The 25,789-nt window shown below is 42.0% G+C and overlaps 3 protein-coding genes across 7 annotated transcripts; 1 reads left to right on the top strand and 2 right to left on the bottom strand.

The window, feature by feature from the left end:
* Nucleotides 1-2,290: 2,290 nt before the first annotated feature.
* On the top strand, nucleotides 2,291-4,167 carry otol1a (otolin 1a). The gene is made up of 4 exons (XM_063462583.1): nucleotides 2,291-2,747; nucleotides 2,835-2,924; nucleotides 3,072-3,143; nucleotides 3,290-4,167. Exons 1-4 carry the CDS (start codon nucleotides 2,291-2,293, stop codon nucleotides 4,165-4,167), a joined length of 1,497 nt encoding a protein of 498 aa, XP_063318653.1.
* A 3,873-nt stretch (nucleotides 4,168-8,040) lies between these two features.
* On the bottom strand, nucleotides 8,041-14,389 carry tal1 (T-cell acute lymphocytic leukemia 1). 5 transcript variants are annotated; one of them, XM_063462584.1, is made up of 4 exons: nucleotides 13,938-14,389; nucleotides 12,020-12,687; nucleotides 11,531-11,649; nucleotides 8,041-10,614 (listed from the first exon to the last, which is right to left on the bottom strand). In XM_063462584.1, the coding sequence occupies exons 2-4, from the start codon at nucleotides 12,556-12,558 to the stop codon at nucleotides 10,085-10,087; spliced, it is 1,188 nt and encodes a 395-aa protein (XP_063318654.1). In that variant the 5' UTR covers nucleotides 12,559-12,687; nucleotides 13,938-14,389; the 3' UTR covers nucleotides 8,041-10,084. The 5 variants fall into 5 exon arrangements, with proteins under 5 accessions (XP_063318654.1, XP_063318655.1, XP_063318656.1 ...); XM_063462585.1 differs by having other exon boundaries at nucleotides 12,020-12,595; XM_063462586.1 differs by lacking the exon at nucleotides 13,938-14,389 and adding an exon at nucleotides 13,730-13,916.
* A 1,086-nt stretch (nucleotides 14,390-15,475) lies between these two features.
* si:ch211-13f8.1 (uncharacterized) lies at nucleotides 15,476-25,314 on the bottom strand. Its single transcript, XM_063462581.1, has 10 exons — nucleotides 24,887-25,314; nucleotides 23,121-24,367; nucleotides 21,769-21,841; nucleotides 20,615-20,767; nucleotides 18,704-19,878; nucleotides 18,062-18,209; nucleotides 17,457-17,676; nucleotides 16,952-17,064; nucleotides 16,656-16,846; nucleotides 15,476-16,518 (listed from the first exon to the last, which is right to left on the bottom strand). Exons 2-10 carry the CDS (start codon nucleotides 24,331-24,333, stop codon nucleotides 16,325-16,327), a joined length of 3,480 nt encoding a protein of 1,159 aa, XP_063318651.1. The 5' UTR covers nucleotides 24,334-24,367; nucleotides 24,887-25,314; the 3' UTR covers nucleotides 15,476-16,324.
* Between the last annotated feature and the right edge of the window lie 475 nt (nucleotides 25,315-25,789).

Here is a 25,789-nt window from a genome sequence, read left to right as displayed (position 1 = left end):
TATGTCTTGGTTATATTTCTTCACCAAACGGGCCTTCATCTGGGTGAAAGCATGGTCCATGAACACACTGAATCTCTGCTCCCTAAGGGGTCTTCGATATGTGGTGTTCCAGTAGTAGAAAACTTCCACTCAGGGTGAGAGTGGACAATTCCACCAGTAAAACTTCAACAATAGGAGGAGTCCTCAGTAACCTGGGCAGATGCAAGAGCTCAAATTCAATCCAAGTCAGACAAAAGAAAAGACAACACAGTGAAATCAACTAATGATAACATATATGCATCTTCAAAGGGAAATAAAGTTTATAACAAAGATGTAAAATCTAAGTCTTCATTTAAGCCAGAATTTCTAGTGGCCTGTATTTTACAAATCCAAAAAGGTTCATTTTGGTTAAGACTTCTTTGTCTAGTACCTCTCCGTACTGAAAGAATAATGTGGTTAATTCAAGCCCCTTATAGTGTAGAAAGATTATTATTATGAAAGTCCAGGTAGTGCTTAGCCATGGTGTAAAAAATGTTACCTGTGCGTATGGCATATTCATGTTCTGCTAACCTATACAACCATCTTTTTATTCTATCAATGTAAAAGAAACACTTTGCAGCTAGGACACTGGCCTATAGATTAAAAATGAGGTTTTAAAATTAAAATGGTTTATAGTAAACTCATTTTGTGAAGCAGAATCAACAAATGTCACACTTTGTACTACATTTTAGCAACGATTGCAATGAGCTTTAGGTTAAATACAACAATTCTTTGAGAATAAAGTTATATTAATTCCATATGAAAGTGCCTTGAAGTTTTTGGATATCTTAGTGTACATGTATTCCTTCCAAAGACTACCTAAAATGGGAGTGTTTTGAGTCCAGGAAGCCTTCCTTCTTAAAACAATTTGAACTATGTTAGACCTTTCAAACTGTGTTATCTTTGGCATTTTGTGTAGATTCAACTAAAGAAATGGGAACACATTATGTGTTTTTGTGACAGGCTGCTGGTAACAAACTTTTATTATATAGACACACAACACCGGCTCATCCCTTAAGTTAAGTGCCTTTCTTATGCTTGAGCGATTCAAAGGTCAGTGTAAAGTGGCTAAAATAGTAAGGTTCAAGGACTGCACTGTAAATTAGTGTAAAAGCAGCCAATGTCCAAAGAAAAAGTTTGAAAAACTTTCAGAAAGCTGAGAGAATTATTGCTCAAGATCACTTTAAAACATTACAAGAAGGTCTGGCTGCTTGGAAGAAATTTTTTTTTCTCAGATTAAAGCGCATGCTTAAGGTAATCAGACCTAACCTCTTAGTTGTGCTTTTGTTTCAATCTTACAGCAAATAATTTCATATAAAATAAAAAAAAATTGTGGTGCAGCCATAGAATTTGCCAGGATGTCTACTAATGACCTCCTCCTTTTTATTTATTCATTTAATTTATTATTTTACTTTACTGGGAAAGTCCTCACTGATCAACTATTTCTAAATATCCAAATCTCTCATGAGTTCATTTCAGAAACTGAAATGACATCCAGCACAACTTTCAAGAGATGTGAAGCTCGGTTCACTGGTGCCAGGTTTCCGTGAGGTGTACTTGATTTACTGGGTTTACTTTTAGATCAAGGAGATGACTAGTTAGATTACTGGTGCCTGTTTTAGGACACTGATCCTTGTCCCACTGTATCTGGTGATCTGTTTGCTTTGAGGTGCTGCCAAATGGTGTAGTGAGTTGACAACTCTCACTTGGTACTGCACTTGGTAACTCTCATATGAAACGGTATTCATTACCAACAATGTGTATGTTTTTGTGTATAAACAGTCAGTGTATGCAGGCATGTTCTTTGACTGTGTATCTGTCTTTGTAACTTTATATTGTCTCCTGTTTCTGTACAAAGCAAGCATGTGTGTGAGCAACACCTAGGCAGTTTGCACACTCCTGGGCCCTGGATTCATATCCAATATCACAAAGAAATAAACTCTTGCCTTGTACAACAATCTGCTTTAGTTCGCATCCCTCAGGAGTCATGTAATCTGTTGCTGCCAGCCCACCTGCCACCCAATAACCCCAGAGTTTTCTGTCCCTTGTTCTGTCATTGGCTTAGAGGTACATAAGCTGGAGAACCAGGGCAATAAAAGGAAGGAAGAAAAACTGCACCGACCACTTGTTCTGAGGGACGGAGTGAAGAATCAAGTGTCATCAACAGGTAAGATGCCCTCTATGCTATTTGTCTGTGATGCAAGATAAATGATCAGCGCTTCACCCGTTTTGCCTGAATTCTTCCATTAGATTATTGTGCCCAGCCGTCAATATGCCACCCCTTCGGGCTGTTGTGCTGACCACTCTCTGCATGGCCCTCATGGCCATGCTGGCAGCTGGTGCCAGAACCACACGCTGGCCCAAACCTCAGAGCACCAAGAAGCCACCTCGAGCTGGCGCCAGCGGTGATGGAGGTGGACGATTTGGACGAACCACGACAACGACCCCATCCCCTACAAGCAGCCTGAACACTGAAGAAACAACTGACATTATGATGGATGCATATTCCCTGCCCTCTACAGATAGCACGACATACTCCATTGACACATACCCCACTGAATTTCACACTGATGCCATAGTGCCCCCCGGGAACACCCTTTCAAACTTTACCCTTGACTACAACGAATGCTTCTTCAACTTCTGTGAGTGCTGTCCGCCAGAAAAAGGTCCTGTAGGCCCTATGGGAGAAAGAGGGCCAACAGGGCCACCAGGCGAGAGGGGCATTCCGGGTGAGACGGATTTTAGCTTTTTTTATTGAAAGGGAAATTACAGTTTAAGTCAAAGATTTTATTCTTTTTACTCTCGTGTGTTGTCAGGGTTGCCAGGAGAGAAGGGAGAAACAGGGCCCAGAGGACCTCCAGGACCAGCAGGATTACCTGGAGCCAATGGACTCAATGGCGACATAGGTACAACGAGGCTTAACAGCAGGAGAGTTCTTGAATGTCTAAGGGTTTCTCTCTCTGTGTCTCTCTCTCCTTTTGTGCAAAACGCTGTTTTGTATAAGTACTTTTTGGATGTCATTTTCTACGCTTTATTTATCAAAACTGCTGCAGGTGAAAAAGGTGATCCAGGACCTGCAGGTCTACCTGGTACCCCTGGTATGCCAGGAAAACCTGGAGAAAAGGGTGTGTAGTTTCCTGTAAGAACCTGGCTACACATGTGCAAAAGTCATGATTTATAGTTATTGTTTCTCAAAGTGCATTGAGGTACATAATAACATATTTTAATTCAAACCTTTCTTCCTAAATAAACATAAACCCTCCGCACACAGGTGATCCAGGCCCTAAAGGAGAAAAAGGTGAACGTGGTTTCCCTGGTCTAAAAGGAGACCCAGGAGAAAGAGGAGAGCCTGGCCTGAATGGGACTAAAGGCATCCCTGGCCCAGAGGGGCTGATGGGTCCCCCAGGGATTCCTGGGTCAAAGGGTCAGAAAGGTGAACAAGGGCAGCCAAGTGAGTGTTTGCCAGGTGAGAAAGGAGAGAAAGGTGATCATGGACCCCCAGGTCTAAGAGGTGAGATGGGCCCCCCAGGACTGAATGGAGTTGACGGTGCACAGGGAGAACGGGGGGAGCCAGGGCCTCCAGGAGGGAAGGGTGATACTGGACCTAGAGGCCTCCCAGGTGGGAGGGGACTGGCAGGGTTGAGGGGAGAGAAGGGGCCTAAAGGTCCTCGTGGGCCTCGGGGTCCCAGAGGACCTCCGGGTCAGAGTGCCGTTCAGGTTCGATCTGCCTTCAGTGTAGGTTTGTTCCCCAGCCGCTCCTTCCCTCCGCCGGGCCTGCCTGTGAAGTTTGATAAGGTGTTTTACAATGGGGAAGGACACTGGGACCCGGGACTCAATAAGTTCAACGTCACATACCCCGGGGTCTACCTATTCAGCTATCACATCACTGTGCGCAACCGGCCTGTGCGTGCAGCCCTGGTGGTTAATGGAATGCGGAAGCTACGGACAAGGGACTCTCTGTATGGCCAAGACATCGATCAGGCATCTAATCTCGCGCTCTTGCAGCTGAACGAAGGTGACCAGGTGTGGCTGGAGACACTGAGAGACTGGAATGGAGTTTACTCCAGCAGTGAAGATGACAGCACGTTCTCTGGCTTCTTACTTTACCCAGACATAAAGACCAAACCTACTGAGCTGACAAACCTGTGAATGCATCCTTGACTGAGCTCTGATTTGAGCCTCTCGCAGACTCTGCAACTTTCAGCCTTTTGCACTGCTCTGTCATTTTAATGTGATTCAGCTAAGCACTGCTGCTCAGTATCTGCTAGCGCCCATGCTAATCAAACCAAATGCTTTACTTGCCTTGCTGTACCTGGAGACGGGTGAGGCCTGATTAATCTTCTGTATGCAACATTTCAGCTCTTTGTAACACTGCATTAAAAATGACTCTGCTTGAAACTGATGACCCTTGGGTTGTATTTACACAGAAACAGCTTATACACTCATTTAAAAGCTATTTGCCATTGCAATGAGAAGGAAAAAGCTCAACGCCAGTGAACCATTTGTATTACTTGGACATAATTTAAATAAATGACATATTGCATTTGTTTCCCACTAGAGGGCGCAAGGTGTTCAATTTTTGGAAAGAAGCTCTGGAGATTAATACACAAAGACAGTAGGCTAGAAAAACATAATGGTCCCACAAATATTTCAGATAAAGATTGAAAGTGATACCTCTATCGTGATGTTATTGAAAGAACTGCACACTATGGCAACGATATACAACAAGGGGAAAAAGGCAAGTTTGGATGATTAAGATTCACTGGAACGCAGAAAGTGATATGATTTAAAAAACACATTATATATACATGTATGTACACATATATAATTGATATTACACCCCCATAACGTCATACACCTTAGTCCTGAGCAGAGATGATAACCCTCTGCAGTAGATCAAGCTGCACCATAAATTATACTCTAATGCTCCCACACTGCACAATGAAAAATAGAATAGACTTTTACAAATACTATATCTCATTAGACGTTAAAGAGTCAGGACCTCTCACCAGATTATAGCCGATAATAACTCATTTACTTTTATACAGCAGCAATTCATTCTGAAGATAAATTACATTCAGTACATTTGGTATACACTCAGCCACACTGAGATGCTCTGAGACTTTTTATGTTGTGACGTGTTCGTTAAATGTAGGAGGCAGGGGATCTGCATTAGCTGGTTTTAAATGCTTTTCTTTATGTAAGGTTGTAATTAGGCACCGTCACATATTTTTCTAAGCACATATGATACACTTACACATACAACAAAACGTATAAGCAAGATAAAGTTTTAGATACTAATAATGTCACATATTGAGCACCTAACTTGTGCAACAATTATCACAGAAATGTATCCTCAGATTACCTGACTGAAGTGTGAATATGAATCTCAGAGTCATAATGATCTAAGTATCAACATTTCATTGGGAGTAAGACAAATAAATGAGATTTAAATCATTTTAATTTATAAAAACTATTAAAAAATATATTCTTCAGGGCTTTCTCCTACTTTGAGTCTTATATGACAACAAAGCTTTAAAATTGGACATATACCTGAGAAGTGTATTTTCACTCTTCAATGCAATTTAATAAAAAAAAGTACTTAGTGTGTGTATTCATTTACAAATCTGCGTAACACTTTGATTTACTCTGGAGAACATGTGTTTCCTGAGGGGGATTTATATTTCAGGTTGTACACTCAACCAAGACTGCTGCCTGTAGGAAGATAAACAGTTACTATAATCGAAAACACTGTATCATAGTAGACACAGAGGAGTTCTATTTACACTGATGTCCAAATTTTAAGGCAGCATTTTTTTCTCTGGTGTCTTTCATGAAAAAATTTAGGAGGCAGGTAATGTTTTTCTTTTTTCAGGTCTATCATCCACACTAAATTGAGTTAAATCATACTGCAATTTATATACAACTGTAAATACAATTGTGAAAACTTTGGAAAGAATTATGTAGTATTTATGTAGCTGATCACCAGTGATTATTCAAATAACATTTAAATACAAAAATATTGTTCAGACAAGGTTAGAATTTTCAACACCAAAACTTTCCCCGCTCTTTTTTTTTTTTTTTTAATTTTCTTTTAATTTCATCCTGATCAAACACCACCAGATTCGGTTAGCAATCAAGAAACATTAATGTTTGGCCAAAATGAAGAACCTTAGAATTACTAAGAACTTTAGACCTAGTTTGGAAATCTCCTTATCCTTACCAGAGTGACATTTGAAGAACTCGAGTTAAACTGACATGTTTTTTTTTCTTTCTACCTAATTATAACAGTGAATTAAAGAGTAAATGACAGCTTTATAATAAGGAGTCACTGACGCTGATGCTATCGAACTTGATAAAAATAGTCTCCAGTGCAACTCCATCAAATTGGATGTGACAGAAATGAAGTACAAACAATAGCTGCTTTCATTTAAGTAGTATTAGGCGTGCTCAGCAACAGCCTGTTCCCTGTACAGGAACCTCCAGACAGGAAGTGGTGAAGGTAGAAATGTCTCTCAACTGGAAAAGCTTTATTGATTGGAAGATTGACTGGAATATTATGAATTAATTTGATGTCAACTTTAATTATGCGAGCACAATATGTTTACTTTTATGAGGAATATTGAAGGGAAACCTGTTAAAGAGGAAAGCCCAGAATAACATCTCCATCTACTGGTGAAGGATGTATATTTCTGTCAAAGTTCCACCTTATTCATGCTGCTGTTCATGTCGATGGTGATGTGTGTGCGTTTGTTAAATGTTATTTTGCTTGTTTGTTTATAGGCCTATCTGCGGATATGTGTGCATAAGTGTGTGTGTGTGTGTGTGTGTGTGTGTTTGCATTTATGTATTTTCCTACTACTCTGTGTGAAAATATAAATAACTACCTTGGCGGTGTGTGCAGTGTAATCTGCTCCCAACAGGCTGGATTCCCACTGTGAGAAAGACAGTATATTGTTCCTGCAGCACTACAGATAACAACTCATTAGCATACTGAATCATTTGGCAGCAAGAGCCACTCTGCCACCCATCTGCACTGAGCTGATAAACACACACACACACGCACACCAGCTCTCTCTCTCACACACACACACAGATCCATGCAGTGGGTATACGCATACACACAACGCTGCTCTCACAAACACATGCACACACACCCGCAACAATCTTCCTCTCATTCGCTCTCTTTCAATCCCTGTACACTCCCTGTATCCCTCTCATTTGTGAGTCTGTGTCTTTTTGGAGAGTTAGGAACACTGGAGCAGGTAAATGTTTGGCAGGCACTAACCCAGAGAGCCCCTCCGCGGAGTCCCAGCACAGCCAGAGCACAGCGCGGGAGAGGTCTCCAAACACCTGGATGTCTCTGATGCTCTCTGGAAGCAATTATAGCTTTCAGAAATGTCTAAGTGCTGATTCTGTTGTAGCAGTGGTGGCACAGTCCTCTGTGAAAACTTATGGGATATAGGGAAGCAGTCTTAAAAAAAAGTGCTTAAGCTACACCTACAAAGCTAATTTTTTTTATTAATGAACACAGGCTGGGGAGCATAACTTCAATAAGTAAAGAATTTATGGGCGGTGGAGTCTTGATCAGTGTGGCTGTTTCACAGTGTGTACAGACACAGCAGCAGACAAACGAATGCAGTGGAGGCTGTCAAAACCACTTTCACAATGGCAGGATATCCTGAAGGTCACCGAGCCATGTTAACCTCCACAGGAAGTTGTCACTTGGTGGGAGGAAGAGAGGATTCCAGCATTCATTGGAGGAGTTTCTCTGAGGAGGGCTGGGTTTAGCTATAAACCAAGCAGATATGGTGGGAAACAGCTGCGAGGAATGTCATTATAGGAATTAATCACTGAGGTTATGCAACTCTTAAATATGGTGTAAAATATGGAAAATATTTCACATAGTATGAGAAGGGCCACAAGACTACCGTATGAACTCAGCTGACTTGAAATGCACTGCAGTCGACCCACAGCATGTTTGAGTGAGATCAAATATACAAGACTTTTCCTCTGTTTGTTTTATTCATTTTTTAATATAAAATTCATCAATTTAACATTGGATATATTTATAGATACAGCTATAATACAACAAATATGTCATTACCAAACGTACAATGTCCCTTTACTGCAATTCATAAAATACCATAGTTACCAAAGGTACCAATATAGGCTACTAGGTCCTGCTGAAAAAGCAACAACAGTGAGCAATACATAAGTGTCTTTGTCAGAAAACTGCTGGTGTTCTTATGATATTAACACTGTGTGGTGATGGTGTGTGTGTGTCTGTTTGCGCGTGTGTGTGATCCAGGTATTAGTCACGTTGCGGGGCCCTAAATCTGTTTATACACTCAGATTATTGGCATTTCCTTTCCTTAAGAGAACAAAAGGCACGTCTCCATTAAGTGCATCATTAACTTCTAAAATGAAGACAAGTTTCAAAGGAGAGTAAGGGTTAAGGTTGGAGAAGCTGGAACTGCTGTTAAGGTTAGAATCGGCTTCCCGGACGGCTGTCACGATCTGAGACCGCTTCAGTATACGACTGCTGTGCTTAGAAGAATTTGCAATATTATTAGTTTTGCAAGATGTTTAAATTTGACATGACAATAATAGTAATGTCATATTAATTCATCTTTAATTTAGATTATTGTGTTTTTGTTTCCTTTTTCTTCAATGAATTGCACTCAAAATGCTAGCGGAGAGAATCTGTAACCACACCTGTACAAAAGTGTACAAAATAAGAACAATTACATAAAGCAGTATCGTATGCGTATCAACAGTAAGCTATCAGTGGTCAATACCAAGATGTGGTGACACAGCCCGTCTCCGGGAAATCAGTGTAAGTCATTTTCATATACTCTTAAGTCATGGATGTGCAACTTTGTGCATGTGTGTGTGCGCGTGTGTTTTAATGTGTCGTCTGTACATGTAAGTGTAGAATATGGCAATGAAGGGATTTATTTGTGTACCTTACTAAACTACAACTGATTTACAGTTAAAAAAAAAAAAACCAAACAAACAAAACAAAACACTGCAACATTCATATAAAAACGGACTGCATGAGTCATGTCGTGATTTCATTTGACCCACACTTTGTACACTGCATGTCTTGTACCTCCACAGCAATTTCAAATAGATATATTCATTCCAGGCAGTGTGATTGTTTTCTGCTATCTGCTGACATATTTGGTGACATTTTGTCATCACCAAAGTGTAACAGAAGTCAGTTGTACCACAATTGATGTACTTATACGTTCAGTCGCTTGCTTTACTTCTTTTTTCTTTCCTTTTTTTTAGTTCATCTAATTTCTTCTCCTTCTTGTCATCCTGTCTCCTAAAAGACAATTTTGCTAGTAAACCCACTGACAAACACACTATGGTACATCTTAATCCACATGACTTGAATTTGAGTCACTATTATTACATTGTGCAGTGGAAATATATATGCTATTTACAATGCATACGAATCGCATGGGTACAATTAGGGTCCACTCAGTGTTTTTATGGCCTCAGAGTGAGGCAAATTTTCCTTTGTGTCTTTAAATTAAAACACCAAACTTGTCGAGGATAAATCTCCTGGTGTGCTTGTTACTTTCGGTGCCGTGCAAGCAAGGTGGATCAATTCCAGTGGCGTCATATTGTAATTAATAGTTACATCAGTGAAACATTGATCCTCAGAATAAAACGCTTGTTGTTTGAGTGACGATTGCCTGATTATTATTAGTTTTTGTTTCTTTGCTCTTTCTTTCATATATTGGGGCATTTCTTTTGTGTAAGGATGTCCAGTCTTTGGAGCTTTCAAAGCACTGAAATCCGCAGGTCTGTCAAAGACATGAGACATGCAGAATTTACAAGTCTTAAATTCAACCAAACTGTTAAGCGTGGAGACGAGAACATGCTCGTCATCCATTTTGGACAGCACTATCTCAATATGCGGAGCTTAATTCTGCTTTCTACACTGATGACTCAAAAATAACAGGGTCTGAGTGTGTCCGCCTCTTTTTTCTTTTTTTTAGTTCCTCCATTTCACTCTCAGGTGCTGCGTTGTTGTTTGTTGGCATCAGCATCATCGGCGACTGGAGTTATCTAACGGGCGTCCATTGCGCCTCAGATCCCTAGTAGCTAGATGAAGTGGGGGTCCGCGAGATGTTGCTAGAGTCCTTGGAGCTGGAGGCGAGTCCTGGTCCTCCATGAAGCTTTCAGGACTGCCTTCAGCATCGCCATCAGGTAGGCTTCCGCAGCTGGAGCCTGGCGACATTGTCTCCAAAAGATCATCCCTGGCTAAGCCCACTACTGTGTCCTGGTGCGGTCCACCCTGAGGGCCCCCCTCGTGGGCGGCAACCCCAACCAACAGCCCTGTGTCCCCATCAGTTGTGCTGCCAACATTCCTCCCACCATCCTGATCCTCGAGGAGGTTGGAGAGGAAACTGATGTACTTCATAGCGAGCCGCAGTATCTCGTTTTTGCTCAGCTTCTTGTCGGGAGGGTGGGTGGGAATGAGTTTACGAAGCTCTGCAAATGCCCCATTTACATTCTGCTGCCGCCAACGTTCACGACTGTTTGTGAAGATGCGACGTACAATCTTTGGCTGGCCAGCTAGCAGAATGGAAAGAAGGAGAAAAAGACAAGAAAAGGGGAGAGTAAGGAGACATGGCACCAACACATTTGCAAAAAAACCAATGAAATGCAGAGCTGAAGCAGAAAATATGGTTTGTAAAACGATAAATCAACAGAAGCGCAAAAGTAAGAGTGGGAGAAGAAGCAGCGGGAGATGCACAACATTTATTTGAGAGAAAGTACAGGATGAAAATAACAAACTTCAACAAATTCTAAAGCAGTAACTTTTAAAATTGTCCTCCGTATATGGCCACAGATTTTTTTTAGCTGATGGATCAGATGTGTGCCATATGTGATACAAGTGAAATGGTTGGTGTGGCATGCCAAACTCCTTAAAGGTTGTCAGGGAGCCTGTGTGCTCCCTATTTGACATTCTAAATATTTTTTATTTAGTTAGTTATAGTAAAATGCTTCACTGCAGGTAGTCACATCCTCTCACCCTTCAACAATGGTGTCTTCTAAGCTATTGTTGCCCTTGGAACACACCCAGTCTATCTTAATCCTTCAGCCCACTCTGCAGTAAAACCTTGGCATGGAGGCAGGAGCACCCCCATCCTCCACCCCTGTACATGGCAGTGAGTGGGCAGCAGTGGAAAGGATGTTTCAAATGAAATAAACCCCAAATCCGCCTGAAAAGGGTTTACTTTAATGGCATGCAGGTACATGTATTTGACATTCAGATTAGCATTTATTTAGCCCCGTGAATTATGATGCATTTATTCTTCATGGGTGAAGCCCTTTCTGAATTTTCCTTTGGCAAGGCATCTTCTGCGAGACTCAGATTAGGTACGGTATAGCTCCATGTCAGTGAATGAATGACAATGGTGATGGAGAAGGGACGTTTCGGGGGGGGACTAAACTGGCAGAAGGAGGACACGGCAGAAGTGCATCTTACCATACTTATAAAGATCTAAAATGCGCCTACCCTCGTCGAGTTCAACCTCATAAGGCGCCGGGCGGCGCTTTACCCTGTTGCTGGGGTACATGCTGTACTGCTCCGACTCTCCTCCGAGACTATGTCAACAGAAAGGAGACAAAAGGTGCACAGGTACATTAGGTCACATGAATTCCACTGTACACAGTTTCCTTCATTGATTCTAAAAGATCTTAATGCTCTCCACTCATTGCAGCAGGACACACACACACACACAACACACACACACACACACACACACACAAACACACACACACACACATTATCTGTCACATATGCACATGCTCAATAATGTAAACATAACGTAACCTCAGTAATACAATAAGCATCTTGTCCCCTATCCTTTTACAGAAAGGCATAATTGTGTCTAATAACCATCAAACTTTCTATGTGCATTCATGAAACTGTATGTTTTTTGTTTTGATTTCCCCCCCTTCCTTCAGCCTTTACCTGTTGATGGCGGCGAGAGGCTGTGCCAGGTTGTAGAGCATCGCCCGCGCTGGGACAGGGAACGCGTTTGGGCTCAGTTGGACCATTCGAGCGTCGTCTCGTTGCGGCGGCGGCAGCGGCAGCGGTGGAGGTCTGCGAAGTTCCGTGATCGGCACCAAATGGCTCTCAGTCCTCTGTTGCACCGCTTTTATAGCGTCCCTCCTGGAGAGCTCGATCACCGGCACTTCCCTTTTCAGGTCAAGGGCGTTGTGAGAGGCAGTTTCCTTGGCAACGCCGTTGATGATGATGCTGATGCTGGTCCCGTTGTTCGAGTTCTGCAGAGGAACGTCATCCGTCTCCTCAACCCCCTTGAAGCTCCCTCCCCTCTCCTCCTCCTCATCCTCCTCCTCTTCTTCCTCCTCCCCCTCCTCTCTCCTCGGCTCCCCGTCCTCCTTGCATCCGTTCTGTCTGGAGATGATGGCGGAGTCCTCCCGTTTATTAGGACCGGACCCTGCATCGGGACTTTCGGGACAAAGCTCCTGTTGCCGCTTTTCCATCATTTTTATGCCGTCACCACTCGCTAGAGTCCACTACGTCCTAAATGAGATTTCCCTCGATTAATCCATAGTTCAGTGCATCGTTTGTGGCAAAATGTCAGATATAACCACGCATTTGCTGTCCACGCAAGCCTAAAGAAAATTAACAATGAAACATCATCACCGAGCTATTATTCTGCCTCTTATCCTTATTCAAAGTACTGTTCTTAAACTGTAAATTATATGAATACTGTAAAGCTTAAATTAGCAAATTGAATTAGCAGTTAGATGATTCTCCCCCCCTCAGGTGACACATTTTATTCGACATTTTTCAAACTGAATAAGAAAAGGCCAAAGATTTTCCTGTGATATTGTTCCATGACAAAGAAATAACTCGGCACTCTATGACCATCACATTCAAACATCTCGCAGTTTTCCAGGATCAAACCATTATTTCTCAAACTATCCAAGGTGAGAGTGTTTTCAAGCTAAATAGAAACACGATGAATTCTTTTCAGGGCTCACTGGATTTTTTTATTTTTTTATTTTTTTTGAAATTTCCACGGTTGATTATTTTGTCACCATTTAATTTACAGCTGCAGGTGTAACCCGTTATTGTATTTATTTTATTAGGAGTCTTGTCTGCGCCTGTTTGTTTTATTGTTATTATGAAGCTCTTATCAAACGCTTGCATGGCCTTCACTGGGCTACAGTTAAGGCGTTACGCCTATATCTTACAGGGACGTTAGACGTCCGCGTTAATTATAAGATCGGATATTAGAAGCATCATTTTCGCTACTGTTACATGTAAAACTATCGTGGAGGAAAGCTGTGGATGCGAGGACTAAAAGGAAGGTTGATAATGACCACTATTCGTCGAAGTTAAAAAATTAAGAAAAATAAAAATCCACCTTTCTGCTTTTCCTTCCTCCCCTTGCAAATGAGAAATAATAGTCCAAAAAATGCTCGAACGGGATCGTTTTCGCGCGCAAAGAATTCATAGCAGGTTGTCTAATTTTTTTTTGTTTTATCGAGGGTAAGGCCATATTAGTGCTGGTGTTAACACCGAACATCAGGAGTTTCTTACAATGACCAGTTTCAGGTGTTTCAGACGTAACTCATTTGATAAATTTCCTGGAAATGTTTTTCCTTTTAAACGAACGGCAGACGGAGAATTAAAAAAAAGAAAACGCACCATAATTTCTGGGAATTCTCCAGCAGGCCTCGCATCCGTTATTTCATGCCGTAGACTCCAACCATCCGATCGGACAATAGCAGAAAATATAGGCTAAAAATGTCGCTCATTACAGCAATAAAACCAAGACGAACGCGCTCAAATCACCGCGTACAGAGCGAAAAATGCGCTGGTTTAAATGAAGAGATGTGTTTTTGGGGGGACTTACCGTTCCAGCCGTGTTGTTGATGTTACTGTGTAAGTGGAGCCATTTTGTGAGTGGGTCATCCATGTCTGAGGTTTTTCTTTTTTTTTTTCTCTACCAGTTGTGGAGTAGTGTGTGTATGTGTGTGAGTGTGTATATGTGTGTATGCGTATGTGTGTAGCTGAGTTATTCCTCGCCGCATCCAGTGCGCTCCCTCAGTATGGGGAGCGGAACACAGGCCGCAATGTGGCCGAGTGAGATAAGCGCACGGCAGCGGCCTCTTCATTCCCGATAAGCCCCTAAACCCATTATTTATGAAATGATTCATTATTATTTGGCTGTCGTGGGCTATATAGTCTTGTGGAGGGCAAAGCATTTAAAAAAAAGCAAACAGGCACAGCGCAACGGCCTGTAACAACGTGAGGTGGTATAGTGTAGCCTGAGCTACAGTTGAGGTGTTTTAATTTTTATTTATTTATTTTTTACGCAATAAACAAAAAGCTCAGGTTAAGCTTTTGACCTATTTATATTTTCAACAAAGGGTTTTTTCGCTAAGCTCATTTATCCTGCAATAAGATAACTGATAATAACAGAGGGCCCTCTACCTTTTTTCTTTTTGTATGTTTTACATTATTTTATTTTTTGTTCAGTTTGTTATGTCCATTAATCCATATCCATTTCTGCGCCCCGAGGATGAATGCGCCACTGATACAATGGACTGGTAAAAATGAGGTGGTCTAATCATTTTGACACTATTAATTGAATGTGACACTATTTCTTTATCGATAAACACGTTCATAATAAAATGTGTGTGTGTGTGTGTGTGTGTGTGTGTGTGTGTGTGTGTGTGTGTGTGTGTGTGTGTGTGTGTGTGTGTGTGTGTGCGCCATTGGAAATGTTGGGGATGGGGCCGGCGGTTCCCCCGGGTCCGTGGGGAGTCATGGCTCGGGGAGATAAAAGCGGATCGGCTTCTGGTCACATCAGATAAACGAGCAGAGCATCAACGGTGACATGCTATCAGAGTACATTCAGTAGAGCATAAATGGTGGCAGGTACATCCTAATAACGGATTTTTAACACATTTCAAAACACTTTGCGAAAGTAGAAAATAAGCGCATTTAACCAAATGAGCTGTAGATAGATAGATAGATAGATAGATAGATAGATAGATAGATAGATAGATAGATAGATAGATAGATAGATAGTGTTTCCATGGTGAATTAATGATTAAAGATCGAACTCCACACTGAGTCACGACTCTATAGCAGGTCTTTTAAAGCAGAAGTCACGACCGTGATCCTACATCCTGTGCGTGATCCGTGCCTGAAACAATTCCCTTTCACGTGCTTATTATCTTCCGTTGAAACGTCACTCTTCTGAGTAAAAATGCGCCAAACAGTCATTAATCGAGAAGCTAAATTAATGCACGTGACTGGAAACTTTAAATAAAACATATAATACGCCATAACAGAGTAAGTATTTTTAAGTGTGCGATTTAGTTGTGGCATGAATGTGAATGATCAATTAATTTGTTAAATTAAAGGATAAACATTTCGACAAAATAAATCTCTATATTATTTTATTTAGAAGCAAAACGGCACCCGGTTCATAAAAGAGTACTTGATACAACACAAGCAAAATGAAGAGACCATACAGAGCCCTAGGGAAATATGTCCTGAAGAAGAAAAAAAACAAACCCAAAATGAGATAATTATTTTTTTTTCTTTCTTTACACACCAGCTCAAGGGTCTATTGATCAAGCATGTGCCACACCCCTACAGATAATCAGTTATTTGACCAATAAATAAATAAGAAACAGTACTTAAAAATATATATATATCTGTATACAATTTCAAATAAGTGACAAAATACTATTCCAATCACTAACCATTTGAGATCTCATGCTCTGTGTGACATAAAGAGCATAATGAATCAAAAGAAAAATTCACGACAACTAAAAAAGAAGAAGAAAATAAATAACTTTACAAATTGAAATTGTATTAGGTTTGAATTTTTCTTAACTTTCAAATACATTAAACTTTTCTAACTTGCCTACTCTGTGGACGGTTGGATTTGTATGTAATGTGCTTTTCAAAGGAGTTTGCAAAGAAAAGCGTCTGGACTTCTTTAAGTTGCTTGAAGACGTTTCACCTCTCATCTGAAAAGCACATCAGTTATGTAATGTGCTTTTGTTTCTATTGCAATCCTTTGTGATGTCACATAATTTCACGTTGATTTGCACTATGAGAAAAGAAGCCCTCACCCTGTTTTTCCACCTACGCATTTGCAAGTGTGCTGCACTGACTACAGCACGTCTACCATTTGTTGCAGTCAGTCCGCAGTGTTTGTAGCAGTCAGTTACTCTGCGTGTCTCCAGGAGAAGTGGCTGTGTGCCATGCCTGTCCTGTCAATCAGCGCTGATTGCGTCGGGCGGGCATGATTCGAAGGGAAGCAGTGCTTTCCCTGGTCATGAGGCGCGTCACCTGGTCTAAAGTGAGTCCGGCCACTGCTTCTCCATTCACCTGCAAAATTTCGTCACCGATGCCAAGGAGGCCTACGTACGGGCCTTCTCCGCTGCCATCACCCACTTTTTCAACATATACACCTGCACAAAGGAGAAAAAAGAGAAGAGAAGGAAGATGAATAGAAAGAAATGAGTTAGAAGTAAATGTGTCTTTGGGTTCATAGAATTTATACTCTATTTATTATTACAAAAAATGAAATTAAAATGTAAAAACATACCTGTGTCTGGTCGACCTTTGCCCCTTGAAATAACAAAACCATAAGGACCGTTTGGGGGTTTGATGAGCTCCAGGAGGATACTCCCATCGGGGAAAGCCTGAGTGACCCGGCCCACCGGACGTGCGATTCTAGAGGGAAGTACATCTTCAACGCTCAAGGCCCTGTGAAGCTCAAGCTGAGGGCTGTCAGGGCTGAGGAAGCAGAAATTCATTATTTGAATAAGAGTGTGAGAATTTATATAAGTCATCTTCATCACTCAGTTCTTCTGCTTGGTTTTGTTTGCCACAGACACCTACCTGAGTGCCAGGCCGTATGGTATTTGCACCTCCCCAAGTATGGTTGAACGCTCTGTTCTTCTCTCTAAACTCTGCACAGAGGAGGCTTTACGCAGCTGGGCCAGTGGCAGCACCTAGTGGCAAATGAATGGCACTGTAATAAACTGATTTTATTTCTTTTCACCAAACCAGCTTCCAGAACCATAATATTTTGCCTTTACTACACCTATAAAAAATATGGTCTGCTTGGCAGCACACACACACATACAAAAAGGATTAATTCCACTAGTGTATTCCTGAAGCTGCAGAGAAGGCAGCAGACCTGTACAAAGTAGAAACTTTGGCTGGTCCACTGTTGAAATGAACTTTGTACAGGTATGTGAGGAAAATGACATTACTTTTTACCTTCTGCCTGTATGAGGTTAAATTCGTATACATTTATTGTGGCCAATCATGATGTTAAAAACATGAGATAAAGGAGCACAGCAGTCCCCAACACAACAAAACATTTAGACCTCTTGCTCACCGTATTCAGTGTCTGCAGGGAGGGTGTCCTCTGTATGCGGATAGTGGGCTGCGGTCTCCGTGTGGGGCTTGGTGATGCTGAGCTCGCCCGGGGGGCAGTGGGTATACTGAGCTGTTCCATACTACTGGAGCGACCTCCTTTCACAAGCCTACCGACACTGTTCAGGCCAATGGAGGAAAAGAAGCGACGTAGGAAGAGCTTTGGCCGCCCATCCAGCTTTCTGTAAAAGGAAAATTGTGATTTTTTTTTTTTAAATTAGACCTTAGCACAGACTTTAAATATATTGATCTAGACACTGTTGCATCACAGTGTGAACTACACACACACTGAGAATTGTTATTATGGACTGAGATTATTTTTAAGAGCTGTGAAAACAATTTTATAATTGTCTTCCTTCTGTAAAGGATCGTAATGACTACAGCTATATACTGTATTACCAAAAGAGGGCAGGATTGCCCTGGTATTGAAAGAAGCTTTCTAACAACAAGAACAACAGCCTGTCTGCTGGACAGGGTTTTAATCTACTAACTGCTGCACAACAGTGTTGGTGGGGGCAAGGGATTTATTGTCTAAGCTATGGCAAGAACATTGTTATCTTGGCTTACCTAGACCCATCACAGTTTTCCTCCCACAGGGCCTCAGCTTTCAGATGTTCAGCCCTCAATAGCTCTGCTCTGAGGTCCTCAGCCCGAGACATACCCAGGCCACGTATTGCACGGCACTCTGAACCAGAACCAGAATCCCCACTTAAGCCTACAAAAGGAAAAGAGTACATAATTAAATGTCAGTATTATCCTGATCTTTGCAGAAAGTAAACTTCTAACTGCTCTTTTCCACACTACAACATTTATCTATTAGTGCACACAAGTAAAGTTTATAGGTAGCTACAGTTCACTTCAGAAGCACAACCAAAAAGGCTTCTTTATACTTCCACTTGTCTGCAGTTCAGACAGACATATTGTACTTTTTCATCAACATTTATTAGGTAGTCAGAGTAACATTTACTTTGTAGCTCATGCCTTTTTCATTTCCTTCTCATTACTTTATTAAGGCTTCACTATAAAGTTAAATATCCCTAAGAATAGAAATTACTCAGAGTTAGTTTGTTGCTTAGTTGCAACAATAGGACCATGACTACATTTAAAACATTAATGATAAACGAATAGTATGTGTAATCGTATAATGCTGCTTTTAAAAATAATTATAACATGCTAATAGTATTTATGTACATTTCTGTTGCCACTCACCTGCACCATCTGGAGTGGCATCCCAGAGTTCAGAGGCTGGCAGGTCTGTGGCTAGCCTGGCTGGGGAGTACCTCAGAGTAGAGGGTCTGATGCAGGACACTGGGCTGCTAGTAGCAGGCACCCCTGGGGTTAAAGATGCTGGAGACTCCCTCCTTGTGTCTGGAGAATCCAGCAGAGATTGAGCTCCACCCTCTCCTCCCTGATTTGAGGTCATCTGGAACTGAACCGTGGACTGACCAGCAGCAGAGCGATTTCTTGAGCTTGACTTGAGAGCTGACTTGATAGGCAATGCAGGGGTTGGTGACTCCCTTAGTCCACCAGATGCTTCAAGCAAATGTGGCTCCAGAGAAATGGGGCTACCAGGTGCAAATGAAACAGCTCTGCTCAGGTTGACTCTGTTACGTGGATTTGAGTTACGCCGCTGAGCCCACGACGGGCCATAAGGGCCATGACCAGACTCTAACCGACTTTCTCCTTTCCTGCTCCTTCTCCTAAGTTTCCCAAACCCTGATGACTTCCATCCTGTACTAATTTCTCTATTTTCCCCCAAAACATAAGCGCCGGCAAAGGTGACAGTAAGAGGAGCTTTAGGACGAGTGCTTGCCTCCGCTTTGTTTGGTGACACCCAGCGAGGAGCCACTTTTCCTCTTGGGTCCTCAGGGTTACCAGGCTGCTGAGGCTCAGCGTGCTTTGGATCTGGTGGCGATGAAACTGGCTGAGGTTCCCTCACCACAGAACCACATGATTCACATTTCTTCACCAGCACTATTATCTCTTTAACCACTGTTGTAGTTTCACCAACACCAGACTCATCCTCTTGCTTCTGTATAGGAGGCATAGAAACACTTCTGTGGTTTCTGTTCCTCTCTGAACCGCTGCTGCTGGAATCTATATTGCTGTCTTTACTCTTGAACCTGGGCGTCCCGGGCCTGCCACGCTGTCTCACTCTGTCCAAGTAGCGAGACTCTGCTTCTTTTTCTGATTCATCCTCAAAGCGTACACGGGTGGGTGAGCAACCGTACCTTCTGGTTCGACCTACTTGGTCGCTGGGTGAAGTGTCTCTCTGACTGGGGACAAGGAGGGGACCAGATGAGACTTGAGCTGGGAGCTCGTCTTTGGTTTGAACAGCTTTTTGTGCTGTTGTTGGACTGGGAGATTCAACTTGCTGTTTCCTCCTGTAAAAAATGACAGAGGTGTGGGTATTGGAGACAAGTTTAAAGCGCCAGATACTTTGTCAACTTCTCCATTTTTATGTTATTATTTTATAAAAGTCAAATGTGAAAAATGTAGGAAAGCTGAATCCGCCATCTCAGTATCAGATGGTAGCAAACATAAGACTCAATAACATGTGCACCACTGGGCACAAAATATCAAAATATAAGGTGCTAAAATGACATTTACATAAACTGTAATAAGACATACTGTATGTGTTACAACTTTGTCTGTCTCAGGCACCAATGACCAGGTTAGTGAAGCAGTCAGGAATGTAGGGTATATTGCAAATTCTCCTAATCCTAATTTAAGTGAAAACTTCCTGCTGATTTAAAGGGATTTCAGAAACAAAACTACACAAAGTACACACCATTACATAAAAAGAATAAAAGCAAACATTTTCAAAACATTGTCAGCTTTTCTTATGTAATTACAAAGCAAAAGTCAAGTTCTAAAGCTTTAACTTGTTTTTGGTTATGCAACATTAGCTTTGCCAGAAAGGGGCAAGTGCAAAAGAAGGATAGACAAAGCACAGAAGAAGTGTTGGGAGGGAGACGTAAGGATGGGAGCAAAGTGATAAACAAACATAAGAAGTGCATAAACAGGAAAAAAAGAAGAAGCAGACACGCTCAAAGTGGGACTTTCACAGTCTCTAACCTCAATCCCACAAGCTCACATAGGCCTTTTAAGTCAACTTACACGGTGGATCTTTGATCAGAATGGGAGCGTCTGCTGGGGCGATCGCCTTTGATGTGATTGGAGCGAGCCTTGAGTCTTGCTCGCTCCAGAAGAAGCTTGGCCTGCTCGTGTCTTGGGCTTAGAGGTAGTTCATCGCTGATTACAAGAAGTGACCTGAGGAGCAATGGGAAGAGAGACAGAGAGTGGAAATTAGTACAGAAATGAATTATTATGGTGACAAAAACAGCAGGGGAATGGATAGAGTTTAACTCGCTAATGAGACAATCTGCCTGCATCTGTCTGAGAATGCTGAATATTTGATAAAGTGTTCAAATTTTCAAAGCTTATTCTGTGCTGACACATATCCAGAGACATCATATTTCCCCAAAGATTGACTTAACATGGAGCCCAGCAAGCTGCGTCTTCCTAAGCTGTCTTATGTAATATCAGATAGATAGACTGGGGCGTGGCTCTAGTGGTCAGCAGCAAAGGGGAATGTCATCCATCCATTTATCCATTCATCCATCCATCTTTATGCCCAGCAGCTAAGCTGCTCTGCATTGTGCTTCATCGTCTGTACTTCTCTTTATCCCCTGGCCCAGTGATAAAGATAGCATGATACACCAGCCACGTGGATTATCTTTGTAATGGACTAAGTGTGATTCATTCTCTCCTGTCTGACAACATGAGAACATATTGTCTTTCACTAGATTACAGTTTGTTGTGTCACTGCAGTATTCAAACACCAGAAAAAAGAAATCAACAAAGTTGGAGCCTATCTTTAAATATCATATGCAGCTCTTTATTCTACAGTTTATAACCATGTTCAAAATAACAACCTTTATTAAAAGGATGGATTCCAAAATAGTGCAACTGGTGAAAAAAGATAACAGTGTGCCAGGTCGACAAGTGACGAGCGAGTATCAAACATAACACATATTTGATACTCGCTCAGTATCGCCAGTGCACTGCTTTTGACAATACTCGACATCATCTCTTCCCTGTGATTAAACCCGATTATCAAAATGTTTGTTTGGATTGTGCACCACGCATAGTTGCCTCATTGGGTAGATTTTCTCAAGTGCAGCTGTAAAAGTGAAATTTATGAGGAGAGGATATAAATAGTCCACAGAGATTATCTGTCACAAACCCTTGCCAGGATCTGCATTGCTCACCTTAAATAGGGTTCAAGTTCCTGGGCCAGAATGGCTGAGTCTGAGGTGTCCAAAACAGAATGGGCACCTGCAACTGGTATAAAAAATGAAAAAGATATGAGCATATATAAAAGCGCAGTCAAAATTTCTTCCAGATAAAAGAAGGATTTCTTGTCTTTGTTTCTTCTTTTACCCAGACATAATGTGCTACAGCGCATTAAATTATTGTTTAATGTTCCATTTTTTTAGGACTTGCCTTGCGGCAAACACAACTGCAGAGAGAGCAGTCAGCCATGACGTGACCAACAAGGACATTTGGGTATCAAAGAAATTGGGACTTGCTATGATCAAAAGGATTTTCATAAACCTTATAACATTAGGTTCAGATTAGACTCAGTGGCAGTCTCGGAGGTCATCCCTAACTCATCTTTAATCTCAGACAAAAAAAACCCAAAACAAAACAAAACACACACGCGAGCACACACACACACACACACACATACACAGATTATGTAACTGCTGAAGGATAAAAGCAGATTTCCCAGAGACAAGAGGGCAAAATCATCTCATCATCACGGACTTGCACCTGCATCTCTTGTACTGGGCATTGAAACTGAGATCTGTGCAATACCACATGATCATTGCATGGGAAAAAATATCATCTGTCATCCTACAGACATACAAAGACATCCATTAGCGCGCCGGCAGAGATAAAAAAGACAGGAACACTTCCCCCACTGCTCTATTAATAGTAACACCCGCATGCACATCTGCACATCTGACATCTGTTCAGCACTGGGAACCAGCCAGGTTACATTCTGCGTTTCAATACAACATTGTAGGTAGGCAGACTACGGCTGAATGGGGCACTTTAAATGGCTGCAACAGATGGAAATCATTCTAAGCAGACAATGTGCATAAAATATTGACAATTTTCCAGCTTTAGAAGGTTGTTAGGGGAAAAAATCAAATGCAAAATTTAACATTTTCTGTCCTCATCCAAAATGCTAACACGCCACAGGAGCTGATCCAGCTCATAACATTTGACTACACTTCATGAGGAAGCTAAAGTAATAGAGAAAAAAATTATGACTAAGTCACAACCTTTTATTGAAACTATATCAAGTATTGTTGTCATAAATATGGCAGCATGTGTTTTGTTGTCTTTTTTTAAATAAAGGCACGCTACTAAAAATGCTATTATTGTATAGCATACTAATACTGCAAAAGTAAAGTTATGTATTTCATGCCATGGCCAGGAGTTTCAAAACACTCTACAGCTTATTTATCAGTAAAGTATTACTAAACCCCTTCTCAGATGGCTCCATGCATTACTTTTTAGCTTTCTCTATTATTTTCCTTAATAGACCTACCATTATAATCCACTCTGTACGTTGTTTCTTCATAATAGCCAGTGATTTCTCCTTCGTGCAGTTCTCTCACTTCCCTGTAGTGTTGTTGTCTTTCCCTTAACTTTGCATAGGCCCTCTCCTTCACCCTCAGTTTATCATCAGCGCAAAGGACTCCACTTTGTGAAGACATGCTCTCTGAGCTGTCTGAACTGCACAGTTCTTTATTGGGATCAGTCACATCTGTCTCCCTCTGCTCGTACTTGTCCAGGTACCACTCCACACTATCGGAGTTTTGGATTTCAGAAGACACATCATAGTCATTTGCCAGACCTTCCACATCATTCTTGTTGCCTGCTTCAGCCAGTTTAGGCTTCCTCTGAGGCTCTGCTAGTGCCTCTGTCCGAGTGTAGTCCTTTAGTGGTAATGTGGGGGGTGTATTGTGAGGGTCAACCCCATTGAGAAGCAACGTTTCTGGGCGTGCTACTCTCCAGAAGCCCTTTGGAGGGGCCCAGTGTCTTGCTGAAGGAGAAGAAGTGGAGGAAGTAAAGGACGATGCTGTAGAAGCAGAGATGTTGGAGGAGAGCACAGGTGGTGGTGGAAGAGGAGGAGGGGAAGGGGATGGGCCATCCTTGCTAGTGCTTGGGTTGTCAGACGGAAGACTCTCCAGACTGGTGCCCTCTCCAAGCCCACAAGGCTGACCCGTTGGATGACTGACCTGTCCATCATCGTTTTCTGACTGCTCCTCTTCCACTTCCTCCCCCTGCTGTACAACTTGTGCTTCAGCGGGAGGACTGTGGATCTCCAGCCTGACTTGTACCTCTACCTCCTCCTCTTCATCACTGCTGCTTAAGTCCTTTGCACCACCTGATCGCCAGGAGGGAGCAGGCAGAAACAGCTGGCCTTTCACTTTGGGTCTCTGTCTAAGGAGGACTTCAGATGAAATGTGCCCCGCTGGGTTGCTCACCAGCGCCTCCGTGTCAAATCTTCCTCTGTCTTTCTCCCTGTCTCTTCCCCTTGTTCTTCTCTGCGTGATCGACTTCACCTTGGTCTGCAGGGCATGCACGGCTGAACTTTGAGCAGGGGGAGGAAGAGAAGCATTCAAAGTGGTGGTGGGTGCTGGGAAAACAGGCTCAGGAACAGGCCCTGTAATGAGTCCCCAGTTTATGGGAAGCCCGGTGGGCAAAGGGGAACCGGATTTTGATTGGATATTATCAGCGGCTTTCTCTTCCTCCATTGGCTAGTCATGCACAAGAAATTCCAAAGAGACTCTGAAAATAAAGAACAAGAAAGATAAAAACCTTTCCTATTCAGCGTATTCTACATCTCTGTTACCAGATACTTTTTTCCTGTGTGCCGGGTAAGGAGATATGTAATGTGGACTCTGTCACGTTGCCTTATCCAGTGATTACTTTGCAGGGCACAGGATAATCCTTTGGAATCAGAATAAGCAACTGCTGCCTGCAACTGAGACCCTACAGGGAATAAGCAGTATTATATGTTTATGTTTGGTTGTATATATCAGAAATAATCAACCATGTTTTTCCCTGTTTGCCATTCATTTATAGAAAAACTGGAGGAAAAATCAGCTAAAGTATTTAAAATTCATTATTTACCCATAAGAAATACGCACAACAGCCGTTTTCTACAGGCTACTGTTGGTAATTATGCAAACCGCCTCCATAAAAGCAATTTTAACTCATCATTATCATTAACAAAGTAGCTTCTCATCACATTAAGAGACAGGTTGGTTTCGCTATTAAAAGGCTAACAAACATTTTTTAATGTACCTGCACTTTTGCTGAAGACGGCGTACTTTGACATGCAATCCCAGCGTCGATGGTCACGAGAAAGTTGCCATAAATTCTGGGGCAACCGCACAAATTAAAGTTGCCCTCCATAATAAAAAGCTGCGCCAAGCGTGCAGTTATTGCAGCGCGCATCCTCGCGTCACCAACAGGCGAGACGAGCGACGTCCCCGTGGGTGAAATAACAATGATAATAACAAGATTTCCAAATGTTTCTCCAGATTTTGAGGTTCTGTTTTCACTCTCCCTCTTTCTCTGTCGCTCTACGTAGCTCCGAGCGGTGTCAGGCGAGTCAGCGGTCTCTCAATCATGCCTGGTCTGATAATCCCCTCAGAAATCAGTGGGATTAAACAAAAATGGAATAAAAAAATGCCTGCTTTAATTTCGCTCTTGCCTCATGAGTGGAGCTCGAGTGGAGCTCTGTGTTGCGCAAGTGCACACACACCGATTCCCTCCCCGCTGTAAAAATAATAATAAACCAATGAAAAAGAGAAAACAATTCTAGTAAAATGGCTTGGTGACCTCTCGCCCAAATTAGATATCCCAGATACTTTTCACTCTTTATTTCTGTGGCTCTGATTGCAAGGAAGTGGGGTAGGCTATGCTGCGTTTTAGGGAGCACGGGTCTAATTTTGTCTCGCAACAACAAATGTCAGCTGATTCTTATTTGTCAATACAGCTCCTTCCCTCTGTCTTAATGTGTCCGAGCTCTCCCCTTCTCTTCTTTTGTCTATGTTTCGAATACAGATACACAAACATATTTAATATATATGCACTCGTGCAAACTGAGCAGTTTAACTGTGAAAATGTTCCCAGATGTGATCTTCTCAGCACCTGCCCAGTTTCGGTATTTTGTGTGTGCGGCTCAATATCAACAGAGGGCGC

Source organism: Pelmatolapia mariae, linkage group LG18 (assembly GCF_036321145.2).
Source record: "Pelmatolapia mariae isolate MD_Pm_ZW linkage group LG18, Pm_UMD_F_2, whole genome shotgun sequence".
Classification (NCBI taxonomy): Eukaryota; Metazoa; Chordata; class Actinopteri; order Cichliformes; family Cichlidae; genus Pelmatolapia; species Pelmatolapia mariae.
This window is presented reverse-complemented; position numbering and strand designations above follow the sequence as displayed.